The following is a 15,635-nucleotide window of genomic DNA, read 5'->3' on the forward strand; positions in this document are numbered from 1 at the left end:
AGTCATGATGGTGACTAATGAAGTTTGAAAGTACTCATTCATGCCCACAGGACAGAGAATTAGGCCTCATAAATGCCAATGAATATAGTGGTAGTTTCTGAGACAGTTTAGTTTCAGACCAGAAAAAAAACCAAACTCACTGCCATCGAGTCAATTTCAACTCATTGCAACACCCCATTGGGTTTCTGAGACTATAAATCTTTACAGAGATAGACTGCCCCATCTTCCTTCTGCAGAGTGGCTGGTGGGTTTGAACTACTGACCTTCTGGTTAGCAGCCAAATGCCTTATGCACTACACCACCAGAGCTCCTTTTTATTTTAGACAGGATTATTAAATACAATGAAGCATTGAAGAATGAATGTCATAGAAAATACAAAAATACTACTAAAATATTGTTAATCTTGTATAGGGGTTATATGAATAAGTAATTAGTTCAAGGGTCTTATCCTGGGAGTGAGCCATATAAATTGGTATAGGTCTTGGCCCTAAAAGAGACTAGGCAAACGATACAAAATCATGGTTAGAAAAAATAAAAAAATCGTGACTTTTAACAATGATAACATTGGTTTGAAGGCTTCTGAGCTCTGGTGGTGCAGTGGTTGAAACATATGATTGCTAACCAAAAGGTTAGCGGTTCAAACCCACCAGCTCTTCTAGGGGAGGAAGATGAAGCAGTGTGTTTCCGTAAAGATTTACAGCATTGGAAACCTTCTGGGGCAGTTTTGCTCTGTCCTGTAGTGTTAGTGTGACTTGGAATTGACTTGATGGCAGTGGGTTTAGGTTTTGACAGTTAATGATCTCAGAACAGCAATGTTTACTGTGGAAAGATCTGGCTTCCTTTCCCTGGCTCATAAAGTTTTTCTGAAGGTAGATCATACCAAGGTTTTCAGGAATAATGAAAGAAACTGGGAAAAACATAAATAAAGATAATAAATTCTAGTCAAAATGTAAGCTATTAGTTGAAGGTGTTTATAGAATTTACTTTGTCATATCCATGTTTGAAATGTTGAGGGCGAAGCAAATTATTCTTAATATAGCTTGTAATTTATATTTGTACATATTTTTTCCTTTTAGGAATTAGATACACTTCAACAACAACTAGATTCACTGAACATGAAAAAAGAGAGCCTGGAAGCTGTAAGTATAAAATCAAGTAAGAGTTCTCATATTACTTAGTTACAAAAGATAACTCAGCTAAATATATTATTAATTCAGATGCATGTTTATTTTGTAGTTTACTAAGAGGAATTCAGTAATTTCTCTTCCTATTCTGGGTATAAATATCCTAGTCAGGGAAGAAATTAGGTGGATCACTAAAAGCTGATGCAATTAAGTACCTACTCTTACAGTTAAACACTTGGCTACTTACCAAATTGGTGATTCTAATTCACCCAAAGCCACCTCAGAAGAAAGTTCATGGGCTCTACTTCCAAAAGATGAGTCATTGAAAACCTTATGTAGAGCAGGTCCACTCTGACACACATGGGGTCTCCATGAGTCAGAGTTGACTCAACAGCCTTCGTTTTTTGATCTATCAAACAAGTCATTTTGTTTGATGGGAGCATGCAGGAAAAAAAAAAAAAATGATAATTTAAAGGCACGTGCATAAGAGACTATAAAAACAAATGAAGTAGGAAAGAGATTAGAATGTAAATGCTTATATTTATTTTCTTGTTTAGTTAAAATAATTTTAAATTTATAAAACATTTTGTGGTAAAAAATAAAATCGAGTGAAATGAAATAAAAAATGCCTGTTTCATGTCCCTCTCTTCCAGATAGAACTGCTCTGACATTTATTGACTGCTTACTGTGTGCTTTTTAAAATTCTTTACATATATCACAGCATTGTTACTTAATTCTCACAACAATCCTATAATCCTTTCTTGGTTTTACGGTTGTGGAAAACATCAAGGTAGATTTATACTGGATATACTGTCACCAGCTTGTTCTTTTTTTACACCTAAAATCATATCTTGAATGTCTAATTGCATCAGGTTTTAGTGATCCACCCTCATTATTTTAAATTATTGTATTAATATAGCCTTATATGGGAATGGGTTGGTTATAGTTTTCTGGCATTGTAAACAATGCTTCAGTTTTAACTATAACCTTGAATTTTGTTTTTGTACTGATACCGCTCTTCTTTGTCAGAACTAGGGATGATAAAATTATCACATATGCCTAAAATAACATGAATATTTCGAAATGTACAGTATTCTGAAATCAAGAAAACATGTCACTAATTTTATTTAAATTCTGCCAAATTCCATTTATTTATTTGTTTATTTGACTTGTTCTTCAAGAACACATGCCAAATAGCAATCAACTAGTATTGTGGGAGCTCTGGTGGTGTAGTGCCTAAGGTATTTGACTGCTAACCAGAAAGCTGAGGAAGATGGGGCAATCTACTTCCGTAATGATACTGCCTCGGAAACCCAAGGAGGGGTCACTGTGAGTTAGGTCCAACTCGACGGCACATAACAACAACAACAATAGTATTTATTGATCAACTAGTATACTTAGTGCTCACTACTGTGCCATGTTGTCATACTTAGTGAATTCACAAGGGTGTGAAAAAACCAAGTGTAAGAGTAACATGAGTTTGAGTCTTAAGTAACAATTTTATCAAGATGCTGTTGTAACAAGTCTAAGCGTATTTAGGCAAAGGAGGAGGAAACACTATGAAAACAGGTACCACAGAGTATCTGCATTTCTTTCTATGTGTATCTTATCATCATGCCTTTTCCTTCTCTCATCTGAAACTACATTACATGAGTTACATATATAACCCATTGCCTATGGACTTTCAAAAATGTCCTCATACCTTTCTTTTTACATTTAAAAAATTTTTAGATTCCTTCTCTGCTACTTTCATGAAGAAGGAGGTCTTGACTACTTAAAAATTTGGTTTTGCTCATGCTGTAAGCCTGCTTTCAAATATGCTAACTCTTGTTATCTTTGTTAACTTGTAAAAGGTATTTAGATCTCAGATGCTCAGTTATCTTACCTGTAAAATGGAGATCATTGTACTATCTTGTAGAATTGTTTTGAGCATTAGTGATAGTTAGAGATGAAGTACAGTACAGTGCCTGACAGAGAAGTGCTCAATAAAGAATAGCTTCTGACATTACCATTTTCATCATTAATATTACTACCACCATCTCTAGTTTTTTTTGGTTGTCTAATAAAATTTCTGTTACATCCCTTCTTACTTTCTCTTTGTGAACAGTGGAAGAGTAGTGAATGCACAATTATTCTACTTGTAGCAAAGTATATCTGTATAACCTATTCAAAGGGTAAATACTTTCTTTTTAAGAGCTGAGTTTTTTGGACTTTGAATTGAACATTGTAGTTAAAGTTGTACGTATATTGAGACATTGTCTTCAAAATCCTCCTATTGGTGAAGAGGTCCTCTCTCTGTTCAGGTCTTATATTTAGAAAATCAAATAAACTAAGGCTACCAACTTCTTGTGAATGTTGGACTAAAAATTGCTTATAAAATAAACAGGGATTTATTTTTACTCCTCCAGTTTAGAAATGTGCTTTGTAGCATTAGTGAGTACGATAGGTACTTGAATTGAGGAATTGTTGGAATTCCCATTGAGATATTTCAACAAACGGATGCGGCACTGGAAGCGGTCACTAGTTTATGCCAAGAAATTTTGGAGATAGCTACTGGCTGACTGACTGGAAGAGATACGTATTGGTGGCCATTCCAAAGAAAGTGATCCAATAAAAAAACTACTGGAACTAATAAGGTCAGCAAAGTGGCAGGATACAAGGTCAACATAAAAATTAGTTGGATTCCTCTACACCAACAGAGAGACCTCTGATAAAGAATTAAGGGAAACAATACCATTTACTATAGCTACTAAAAAGATAAAATATCTAGGAATAAACTTTACCAGAGACACAAAAGACCTATATAAAGAAAACTATAAACCACTGCTACAAGAGACAACAAAGGCACTACATAAAAGGAAGAACCTTGTTCATGGATAAGTAGACTGAATATTGTGAAAATGTCAATACTGCCTAAAGCAATCTACACATTTAATATAATCCCAATCCAGATTCCAACAAAATTTTTTAAAGACATGGAAAACCCAGTTTACTAACTTCACATGGAAAGGAAAGGGACCTTGGATAAGCAGAGCACTTCTGAAGAAGAAAAAGAACAAAGTGGGAGGTCTCACAGTCTCAGATCTTAAGAAGTACTATACAGCCACAGTTGTCAAAACAGCCTAGTATCGGTACAATGATAGACAGATAGACCAATGGAACAAAATCGAAAGGTCTAGATATAGACCCATCCATCTATGGACAACTGATCTTTGACAAAGGTCCAAAACCCATTAAATGGGGAAGAGACAGCCTCTTTAACAAATGGTGCTGGCAAAACTGGATATCCACTTGCAGAAAAATAAAACAAGACTCATACCTCACCCCATACACAAAAACAAACTCAAGCTGGATCAAAGACTTAAATGTAAAACCCAAAACTATAAAATTCATCAAAGATAAAATAGGGGCAAATCTGGGGGCCCTAATTTATGGCATAAATAGACTATCAAGCATAACCCAGAATGCACAGGAGGTAGAAGAGAAGCTAGATGACTGGGACCTTTTAAAAATTAAATTCTTATGTGCATCAAAAGACTTCATCAAAAGGATAAAAAGAGAGCCTACAGATTGGGAGAAAATATTTGCCTATGACACACCTGTTGGGGACTTATCTCCAAAATCTATAGAAAATTTCAACACCTCAACACCAAAAAAACAAATAACCCAATTCACAAATGGGCAAAAGACTTGAACAGACACTTCACCAAAGATGATATACTGGCGGCCAACAAACACATGAGAAACTGCTCGTGATCATTAGTCATTAGAGAGATGCAAATCAAAACAACAATGAGATATCATCTCATCCAGCAATAATAGCAAAGTTCAACAGATCAGAAAATAATAAATGCTGGCGAGGTTGCAGAGATTGGAACTCTTGTGCACTGCTAGTGGGATTGTAAAATGGTACAACCATTGTGGCATATGGTATGGCGTTTCCTTAAAAAACTGAAAATAGAAATACCATTTGACCCAGCAATTCCATTACTAGCAATATATCCTAAAGAGGTGAGAGACAGTGCATGAACAGACATATGTACACCTATGTTCATTGCAGCACAATTCACTATAGCAAAGAGATGGAAACAACCTAAATGCCTATCAATAGATGAGTGGATAACCAAATTATGGTACATGCACACAATGGAACACTATGCTACATAAAAGAACAATGAGAGATATGTGAATCATCTCACCACGTGGATGAGCCTGGAGGACATTATGCTGAGTGGAGTAAGTCAACACAGAAGGACAAGTACTGCATTAGCCCATTACTGTAAAAAGACAAAGAAGGGTTTGCTTGCGAAAGGGGACTCATGTTCTAGGTTACTAAGGTGGGGAGGGAAGGGGAGGGATTAATTTCAGGCTAGTTGGGGCCCACATGCTAATGTGGGTAAGGGGAGGGATATATGGAAAGAGTCTGAGACTACCATGATAACATTAGGAAAAGGGAGGACACTGAATTGTGCGCATAGGAGATAGACGACAGATGCTAATACCAACCAGTGTGTCCACAATACTGCATTACTATTAACACTAAACACCAGGCTACAGATAAACACCTAAACACCAAAGAAGACCAGATGGGGGTCAGTGAACAGGAGTATACTCTAGACCAGGGATAGATTCAGTGCAGGCTAATCTTGCACAGATACCAGTGACACAAAATACCTGCAATCCTTACAGAAATAATAGAAGGCAGACACAGAGCAATCCCTCACAGACACCCAGACACTATGGGAGAGATCCAACAGATCTACCCTCTCAGGACCATAGTACTGGGGGGCACTAGACTCAATTGGCACAACAAAATACATAAAAGCCTTGTTCCTCATCTTACATTGGTGAGTAGCAACTGGGGTCTTAAAAGCTTTCAAGCGGCCACCTAAGATGCACCTAATGGTCTCCTATCTTCGGAAGCAAAGAAGAATTTTTTTAAAAAAAGAACAAGGGCATTTGGATGCAATCAGCCCGAGGACATGATGGCCATTGAGATCAGAAGAACTAGATGGTGCCCGGCTACCAATGCCAACCACTCAGGACGAGATCAAATCTGGAGATCTGGATAGAGTGGGAGGAAAAACATGGAACAAAATCCAAAAACTCAACAATGACGAGAATTACTGGTCGGATGGAGTCTGGTGAGATCCCCAATACTATGGCCCTGGAATACTTTTTGCACCTAGAATAAAACTCACTCCCAGGGCCTGGCTCTCAGCCCAATAGTTACATGCAGACTATTCAACCCAGAGGGATGTACCCACTTATTCTAAGATGCATCCCTTGGAGCAATAGACCACGGGGCATCAGAGGGGCAACACTCACACGGAGGTAATGCAGGAGAGACAGGAGTGTATAACTATGAGGTGCACTGGGGGAGGGTTACTGGGCAAGAAGGGGAGGAGTCTGGATTAGGGTTGAGCATGGTAAATGGGGAGTGAAACTAAATGTACACGTAACGTTGAATGTAAAACAAACTTAAATAAAAAGGTGATCAGCAGAATGCAGAAATTATCAAACAACATCATTAATGTCACATGCAAGTAAAATTATGCAGAAAATAATTGAAAAATGCTTGCAGCAGTATATCGACAGGGAACTGTCAGAAATTCAAGCCGGATTCAGGAGAGTGCATAGAACCAGTGAAATCATTGCTGATATCAGATGGATCTTGGCTGAAAGCAGAGAATACCAGAAAGATGTTTACTTGTGTTCTATTGACTGTATATTAGACTGTGTGGATCATTGCAAATTGTGGATTGTATTGTGAAGAGTAGGAATTCCAGAACATTTAATTTTGTTCAGAGGAACAAAATTGGTACAGAGGAACCTATACATAGACCAAGTGGCAGTCATTTGAACAGAACAAGGGGATACTGCATGGTTTAAAATCAGGAAAGGTATGCATCAGGGCTCTATCCTTTCTCCATAGTTTTTCAGGCTGTATACTAAGCAAAGAATCTGAGAACCTGCATTATATAAAGAAGAATGTGGCATTAGGATTGGAGACATACTCATTAACAACCTGTGATATGCAGGTGACACAACCTTGCTTGCTGAAAGTGAAGACTTGAAACATTTACTAATGAAGATCAAAGACTGCAGTCTTCAATATAGATTACATCTTGACATTAAACAAAAGTCCTCACAAGTGGCCAAGTAAGCAACCTCATGATAAATGGAGAAAAGATTGAAGTTGTCAAGAATGTCATTTTACTTGGGTCCACAATCGGTGTCTATGGAAGTAAAAGACAAGAAATCAAACAACATATTGCATTGGGCAGATATACTGTAAAAGACCTCTTTAAATTATTAAAGGACAGAGATGTCACTTTGGAGAGTAAGGTACATGTGACCCAAGCCCTGGCCTTTTCAATAGCCTCATATGCATGTGAAGTTGGACAATGAATGAAGAAAACTGCAGAAGAATTGATACATTTGAATTGTGGTGTTGGAGAAGAATATTGAATGTACCATGGACAAAACCAATCGGTCTTGGAGGAAGTACAGCTGAAATGCTCCTTAGAAGCAAGGATGGTGAGACTTTGCCTCTTGTACTTTGGACATGTTATTAGAAGGGACCAATGGCTAGAGAAGTACATTGTGCTTGGTAAAGTAGATGGTCAGCAAAAAAGAAGACCCTCAAGGAGATGGATTGACACAGTGGCTGCAATAATGGACTCAAACAAGGAACAATTTTGAGGATGGTGCAGGACCAGGTGGTGTTTTGTTCTGTTGTATATCAGGTTGCTGTGAGTTGACACCAGGTCAAGGGCATCAGACAACAGCGACATAGGTATTTGATAATTCTATTTAAAGATGCTAGTGGTTCTTATAAACTGAAACCTATTTGAGAATTTATTTATTTATTTATTTATTTATTTTTATAAACTGCTCCTTAAACTTTTCCTTTTATTTGTTTCCTTCAGGAAATAGCACACTCCCAGGTAAAACAGGAGGCTGTATTGCTGCATGAAAAACTTTATGAGTTAGAATCTCATCGAGATCAAATGATTGCAGAAGACAAAAGCATGGGCTCTCCAATGGAAGAGAGAGAAAGATTACTTAAACAGGTAGGAGGAATGACCATACTTACTTTACTATGTCAGGATTTGGTAAATGTATTGATTTGTTTAAATAATATAAATTGAATGGAAAACCAATACATTTATTGTCTACAGAAACAGTGAAAAGCTAGCTTCACCTAAATAAATATGAAGTACTTGACCATGAAAATCCAGGTAGAAGTCATTTTCTCACAAAGACTGTTTTGTGGCTTACAATCATTTTATATTGTCTATGTGCACATTTTGGCCATTTTTCTCATGTTTTGAGCTCTGGTGGCGTAATGCCTAAGGCATTTGACTGCTAACCAGAAGGCTGGCAGTTCAAACCCACTATCCACTCCTCAGAAGGAAGATGGGGCAATCTACTTCTGTAGAGATACCGCCTTGGAAACCCAAGGAGGGGTCACTATGAATCAAAATCAGCTCAATGGCAGTGAGTTTCGTTTGGTTTGGTAGGAAAATTTGTAACTATTCCTTTTTGGTTATTAAATAGTCAGATAATCTTATTGAAGATATATTCTATGATCTGTTTTGGGCCTTGTATATAGAAAATAAAGTTCCCAAGGCTAATCACTTAGCTGGTTAATACTATCAATGCCTCATGAAGGAAATGGAATTCAAATGTCCTATAAAATTATAGTAAGTCATAAAGTCTTGTCACATATATTCAGTAGCTTAGCCTGAGACTAGCTTTATTTACTTACAAGTTATAGATAAACTATTATTTATCCTAAGATACTTTAACTATAAGGAGCTTTGGTGGGTGTCGTGCCTATGGCATATGACTGCTAACCAGAAGGTTGGTGGTTAAAAAACACCAGCCACTCTGTGGAAGGAAGATGCGCAATCTACATCCATAAAGATTTACCGCTTGGAAATCCAGTAGGGGTTGCTATGAGTTGGAATTGACTCAATTGCAGTGAGTTTGGTTTTTGGTTTGATTTACACTAACTGTAGGGCCCTCATGAGAATTGCACTTGGGAACAGCTCTAGTCAGGAACCTAACAAGGAAAGTCCTTTTATGGTCTTAGGTTGGAATGGGTTAGGGATCAATACAGGGACTATGTAATTATTACAGTCATTCTAGAAAGTTACTAAAATTTTTAGAACCTCTGAAGTACCTTAGAGAATTTTTTTTAAGTGCTAAAAGAACTTAGAGATAAGCAATCAATAACCTTTTAGTATAAGTGTATATATGTATAAGAATGATTGTTGTTGTCAGGTGCCATCAAGTTGTATCCGACTCGTACTGACTCTCTGTTCAACAGAAACACTGCCTGGTCCTGCCTGCACTATCCTCACAATCATTGCTATTTTAGCCCATAATTTGAGCCACTGTTTCAATCCATCTCATTGAAGTTCTTCCTCTTTTTCCCTGTCTATCTACTTTACCAAGCACAGTGTCCTTCTCCAGGGACTGGTCCTTCCTGGCAACATGTCTGAAGTATGTGGGACAAAGTCTTACCATCCTCACTTCTAAGGAGCATTCTGGCAGTATTTCCTTCCAGACAGATTTGTTCGTTCTTCTTGCAATCCATAGTATAAAAACAATTATATCCCAATATTGCATGGGACACATGTATACTAAAAAACTATTAAGTGTTTATCCAAAACTCAAGTTTAACCAGATGTGCTATATCCTTCCTACTTTTGGAGGTAGTGTATTAGAAATCCTAGATGTTAACATAAATTGATTCAGTCCTGAAGATGTGTTAGCCTAATAGTGCCTTGTGGCTGGGTTATGAGTCTTATTAATTGCTACCCTTCCTTTGAGGAAGAAGGGAAGAAACTGAATAGTTCCTTAAGTGCTGTTCCTTTAACTTCAGCGGTTGCATTCTGAGAAATAATTTTCAGAAAAGAGACTAGATACAACACTTTAGTGCAGTATACCTTAGAAGAAAATTCTCTTTAGATAGTCTAATAATGATTTATTTTTAAAATGTTATCTTATTTTTATGCCTTTATAGGTTAAAGAAGATAACCAGGAAATAGCCAGCATGGAGAGACAGTATGTACCTTCATATTTGGACATTTTACATCCATTTCTCATCTTTTAAATTATATTCTAAATCTATAAGAGGTGCATATTGGTACAGTCATTCTTTCTTTGGTTAACACTGATAATACAGATGCAGCTTTCACTCTTGGTTATAGCTTTAAATATTTCTTTGAATGTTTAGAGTCAGTCCATCGTATATATTTTTTTAAAATATAGATTTATTAAGATATAATTCACATACCATACAATTCACCCATTTAAAATGTACAGTTCATGGGCTTTTAGTATATTCAGAGTTGTGCAGCATTCACCACAAACACTTTAGAAGTTCTGATCACCTGGTAAGAAACTCTAGACCCCTTAGCCACCCCTCATTATCTTTCCTCCCAGTTGTAGGCAACACTAAGTTACTTTCTCTCTCTACATAGTTGCCTGCTCTGGACATTTCATATGAATAGAATTATAAAATGTTGAGTCCATAAAATGTGTGGTCCTTTGTGACTGACTGCGTTCACTTAGCATGTTTTCAAGATTGATACATTTTGTAGCATTTGTTAGTGTTTTGTTTGTTTTTATTGCCAAATAATACTAAATTGTATAGATATACATTTTATTGATATATTCATTAATTGATGGACATTTGGGTTATTTCTGCTTCAAGTCTATTATGAATAATGCTGTGGATATATGTTTTTGCTTCTCATGGGTATGTATTTAGGAATAGAAGTTGCTAGGTCATATAATAACTCTTGTATTTAAGCTTTTGAGGAACTGATGGCCTGTTTTTTAAAGTGGCTGCATCATTTTTCCTTTTCACCAGCAGTGCATGGGGGTTCCACTTTTCCCACATCTTCACCCACCCTTCTTGTTATCTGTCTTTGTTGCTTTTTGATTACAGACATCCTAGTGGGTGTGAGGTGATATTTCATTGTAGTTTTGAGGTACATTTTTCTGATAGCTAATGATGTTGAGTTTCTTTTCTTGCGCTTATTGGCTATTTGTATATTTTCTTTAAAGTAATGTGACATATATTTACAATGACCAAAAAAGAGGGAGTAGCTGCTGAGGCTATTTATATACAACTAAAAACCCCATTGGATTTTGCACCTTGGTTTAGAGGTTTAAGGTCGTGATTTCACGGCATAGCCCAGTTAATTGGCGTAGTAACATGATTAGTGCTTCTGTTCTATGTCCTAGTTTGTTGTATAGTGCTTGGGGTCTTAAAAACTTGCAGGTGGCCATCCAAGGCATGACAATTGATCTCTATTTATGTGAAGCAACAGAGGAATGTGTGGCTAATTGCCTCCATGAACCACAGCCTCCTTTGCCATGAGACCAGAAGAAGTAGGTGGTGTGAGGCCACCATTACTGAACATTTTGATCAGTTATTCCATGGGAGAATCCTCATCAAAGAGAAAAATGCAGAACAGAATTTCAAATTCTTATGGTTACTAGACTTTTTGGAGCCATGGAGGATAGATTTAGAAACTATTGCCCTGAGATAATCTTTAAAATTTAAACCCAAACTCTCCCTGAAGTCTTCTTAAAACCAAACAATTGTTTAGCTTAACTAGTAAAAAAGATGTGAGGAGCGTGATGCTTTTTTCAGAACGTCTATATAGGATCAAGTGACAACAGCAACTCAAAAGGTTAGATAAAACCTTAGGGGTCACTGAATTTTATTAATGGGGAAGGAACAACTCAGAAAAAGCAGGTGAGAATGTTGTCTAACCCGAAGAATGTAATCAGTGTCACTGAATTGTACATGTAGAAATGGTTGAATTGGTATATGGTTTGCTGTGTATATTCTCAACAACAACAAAAACATACAATAGAAAAAAGGTCTGTTGAAATCCTTTATCCATTTTACTGAAGTTTACATTATCTGTCATAAATTCATTAGATAATATTTTTGATAGGTTAACAGATATAAAAGAAAAAATAAATCAGTTTAATGAAGAAATTAGACAACTTGACATGGATTTAGAAGAACACCAAGGTAATATTTATGGTATTTTTTATAATGTAGATTAACAAATATATAGTAGTATTAATAGACTAGTATTACTATATCAATATAACTATTTATTATTTTACTACCCTGGATTTATTATTTAATTCTTTATGATATTACTCATTTAGCTGCTAAAATACATACTAAATTTTATACTGATCACAAACTTGAAATAACTTGAAATTATTGCATAATGAAGAAAATGTATTTAGTTTTACAAAGTAGTTGTTTTTTTTTTTTTAATAATGAACTAAAATGATTTAAAGTTGTTACATATTCCTAAATTATACTTCCTCAGTATAACTGGTAACTGGTAGGACTGGGGCAGGGTGGTGGTGGTGGTGATCAAGTCAGAAATATCACTTATAATCCAGAAACAATTCCCTTGTGGAACCGAGTAATGAAGTAGCATGTACTGATTATCCTGATCTTCTCTCAGCTGGTAGCATAGTGCCTAAGGCACTTGACTGCTAACCAGAAGGCTGGCCGTTCAAACCCACCAGCCACTCCTCGGAAGGAAGGTTGGGCATCCTACTTCCGTAGTGATACTGCCTCGGAAACCCAAGGAGGGGTTGCTATGAGTTGGGGCCGACTCGATGGCAAATAACAACAACAACAACAACTCTCAGCTTTGCCCAGCAGTGGGATTTGAAGAACCAAGGCAAGAGCCAGACACCTGGGGGAGCTTGGGGTCTGAACGAGTAGAAATGCTATGATGAGGATTCCTGAGTACAGTGTATGTATGTATGGTTAGGGAAAACAGTTGGGGGTAAAAGTTTTCTAGCCCACTTCTGTCTAAAAAGGTAGAGCAAGATAGGTTTCCAGTGGCCTTTTAATCACAGTTTAACTGCAAACTGGTTAATATATGCTCTTGAATTAGGGAGAATTGACTGTATGTTACTATGCATCAGTAAAGTATTATATGCCTAGTATGGCTAAAGAAAATTCCGTAAGGAAAAAAGTGTTCTATTTCTAAAATAATTTTTCACTTCAGTTTTAAAGGTGGTATATCAGTTTTATTTATCTTGATCTTGATTTGTGAATGGTCACATTAGCTATTATTGAATTACTTACTGGGATTGGGTACTTTGTACTCTTGGAAAAAACCATTTGAAGCCTTCGTAACCCCTTTTTGTACTTATTGAGACTGGAGAAGTTATATAAGTAAGTGGTAAAGTCAACAACAACACAACACAATGTGCTGCCGTAGAGTCAGATCCAATTCATAGTGATCCCTCCTTGGAAACCCAAGGAAGTAGATTACTCAACCTTCCTTCTGAGGAATGGCTGGTGGGTTTGACCTGTCAGCCTTCTGGTTAGCAGTCAAATGCCTTAGGCATTATGCCACCAGAGCTCCCAGTGGTAAAGTCAAGATTTGATGAAAGGTCTCTTTGGTTCTAAAGTCTTAGTTCCATTGCCGAAGCCTAACTAAGCTTGGCTTTCTGATATGAACTGTTGGCATGTGTGAAGTAAACATTTTCTTGTGAAATGCTTATATATAGTTTTATTTTTATATGGCTACTAATGGCTTTAAGGAGCCCTGGTGGCACAGTGGTTAAATACTCAGCTGCTAACTGAAACCCACCAGCTTCTCTGTAGAAGAGAGATGTGGCAGTCTGCTTCTATAAAGATTTACAGCCTTGGAAACCCTATGGGGCAGTTCTGCTCTGTCCTACAGGGTTACTATAAATCTGAATCAACTCGATGTCATTTTTTTTTAACTAATGGCTTTAAATAAGGCATGTAAAGGTAGATAACTTTAAGTTCCAGCTATTAAGTAAGTTAATTAACTCAACTGAGTTTTAGCTTTCTCATGTGCAAAATGAAGGTAACAGCCCTATTTCCCTATGGTTTATGAATATTAAATGGTGAGGAGGTAGATACACAATGAATTAAGACTAAGGTCATGTTGTTTTCTTTAGTAAATTATTTTATTGCCTTTAACTTATTCTAGATTTTCTTTATTAATGTCTTCAAACCTATTTTGAGAAATCTGATAAAGTTTTTTTGTTTTTGTTTTTATTGTGATTTAGGTGAAAGTTGAAAGTTGAATGGTTTTCCATCCAACAGTTCACACACATTTTGTTTTGTGACATTCATTGCAATCAGAACAGTGTAACAGCACTCTTCCCCCTTCTTCCCTGTGTTTACCGTTTCCTTTGTCCTTCTTTTCTGTTGCTTCTTGCCTTCTGAGCTTTATCCTTGGGCAAATATTGTCCTTTGGATCTCTTTTCATTGATTGTTGTAATGAGTGTATACCTCCCTGATGTTATTGTTTACTTTATAGGCCTGTCTATTGTTTGGATGAAAACTGAACCACGGGGGTAAGTTCAGTTCCAGGCTTGAAGGTGCTTAACGACCATAGTCTCAGGGGTTCCATCAGTCTCTATGAGACCAGTAAGCCTGATCTTTTTATGATTCTGAGTGTTGAAGTTTTATTCCACATTATTCTTCGACTATCCAGAACCCCCTATTGTGATTCTTTTCTGAGTGGTCAGCAGTGGTAACCAGGCACTATCTAGTTGTTCTGGTCTCAGGGTTGTGAAGGTTGTGGTTCACGTGGTCCATTAGTCCTTTGGACTGGTTGTTTCCTTGCGTATTTGATTTTCTTCACTCTTCTTTGCTCCAGACAGGGAGAGACCAGTAGCTGCACCTTAGATGGCTGCTCATAAACTTTTTTTTGTTTTTCTTAATTTTTATTGTGATTTGGATGAAAGTTTACAGAGCAAATTCATCTTCCATACAGCAGTTCACATACACTTTGTCCATGACATTGACTGTAATTTCCCACAATGCATCAGCTCTCTTCCCATTTCTTCCCCATAGTTACTGCTTCCCTGTGTCCTTCCCTCCATGCACTCCTGCCCCCCAAGCTGTCTCCCTGTGCATAACCAGCCCTTCTATTCTCCCATGATTGATCTGTCCAAGGAGTGTATCTACCTAATGTTCAGTTCATATGCCTGTCTTTTGTTTGGCTGGAATCCACAGGAGTGCGTTCAATTCCAGACCTGAAGACCAGGTAGGGACCATAGTCTCAGCAGTTCCACCAGGCTCTATCAGACCAGCAAACTTGGTCCCCTTTTTTTTTTTTTTAATGATTTTGAGTTTTGTTCCACATTGTTCTCCCTCTCTATGCAGGATCTCCTGCATCCCTTCCAAGTGGATGACGGTGGTAGCCGGGCACCATCTAGTTCTTCTGGTCTCATAGTTATATAGATTGCAGATCGGATGATGTACCAGTCACTAGGACTGATTGTTTCCATTAATTTTGGTTTTCTTCTTTCTTCTTGACAAGGAGAGACCCATTGTCGTATCTAGATGGCAGCTTGCTAGCTTTTAAGATCCCAGTCGCTACTCGCCAAAGTAAGAGGTGGAACAATGTTTTGTATAGTATGTTATGCCAATTGAGCTTGATGTCCCCTGCGACT

The 15,635-nt window shown here is 37.1% G+C and overlaps 1 protein-coding gene across 1 annotated transcript in view; it reads left to right on the forward strand.

Annotated features, from left to right (window-relative positions):
• Positions 1-15,635, forward strand: part of IFT74 (intraflagellar transport 74) — an 84,603-nt gene that overhangs the window by 34,663 nt on the left and 34,305 nt on the right. The window contains exons 9-12 of the mRNA XM_007948143.2: positions 1,077-1,139; positions 8,057-8,200; positions 10,162-10,202; positions 12,113-12,192. Coding sequence (XP_007946334.1) covers positions 1,077-1,139; positions 8,057-8,200; positions 10,162-10,202; positions 12,113-12,192 — 328 coding nt within the window. The remainder of the gene's footprint in view (positions 1-1,076; positions 1,140-8,056; positions 8,201-10,161; positions 10,203-12,112; positions 12,193-15,635) is intronic.

Source organism: Orycteropus afer, unplaced genomic scaffold, assembly GCF_000298275.1.
Source record: "Orycteropus afer afer isolate SDZICR_OR568_19922 unplaced genomic scaffold, OryAfe1.0 scaffold00205, whole genome shotgun sequence".
NCBI classification, from domain to species: Eukaryota; Metazoa; Chordata; class Mammalia; order Tubulidentata; family Orycteropodidae; genus Orycteropus; species Orycteropus afer.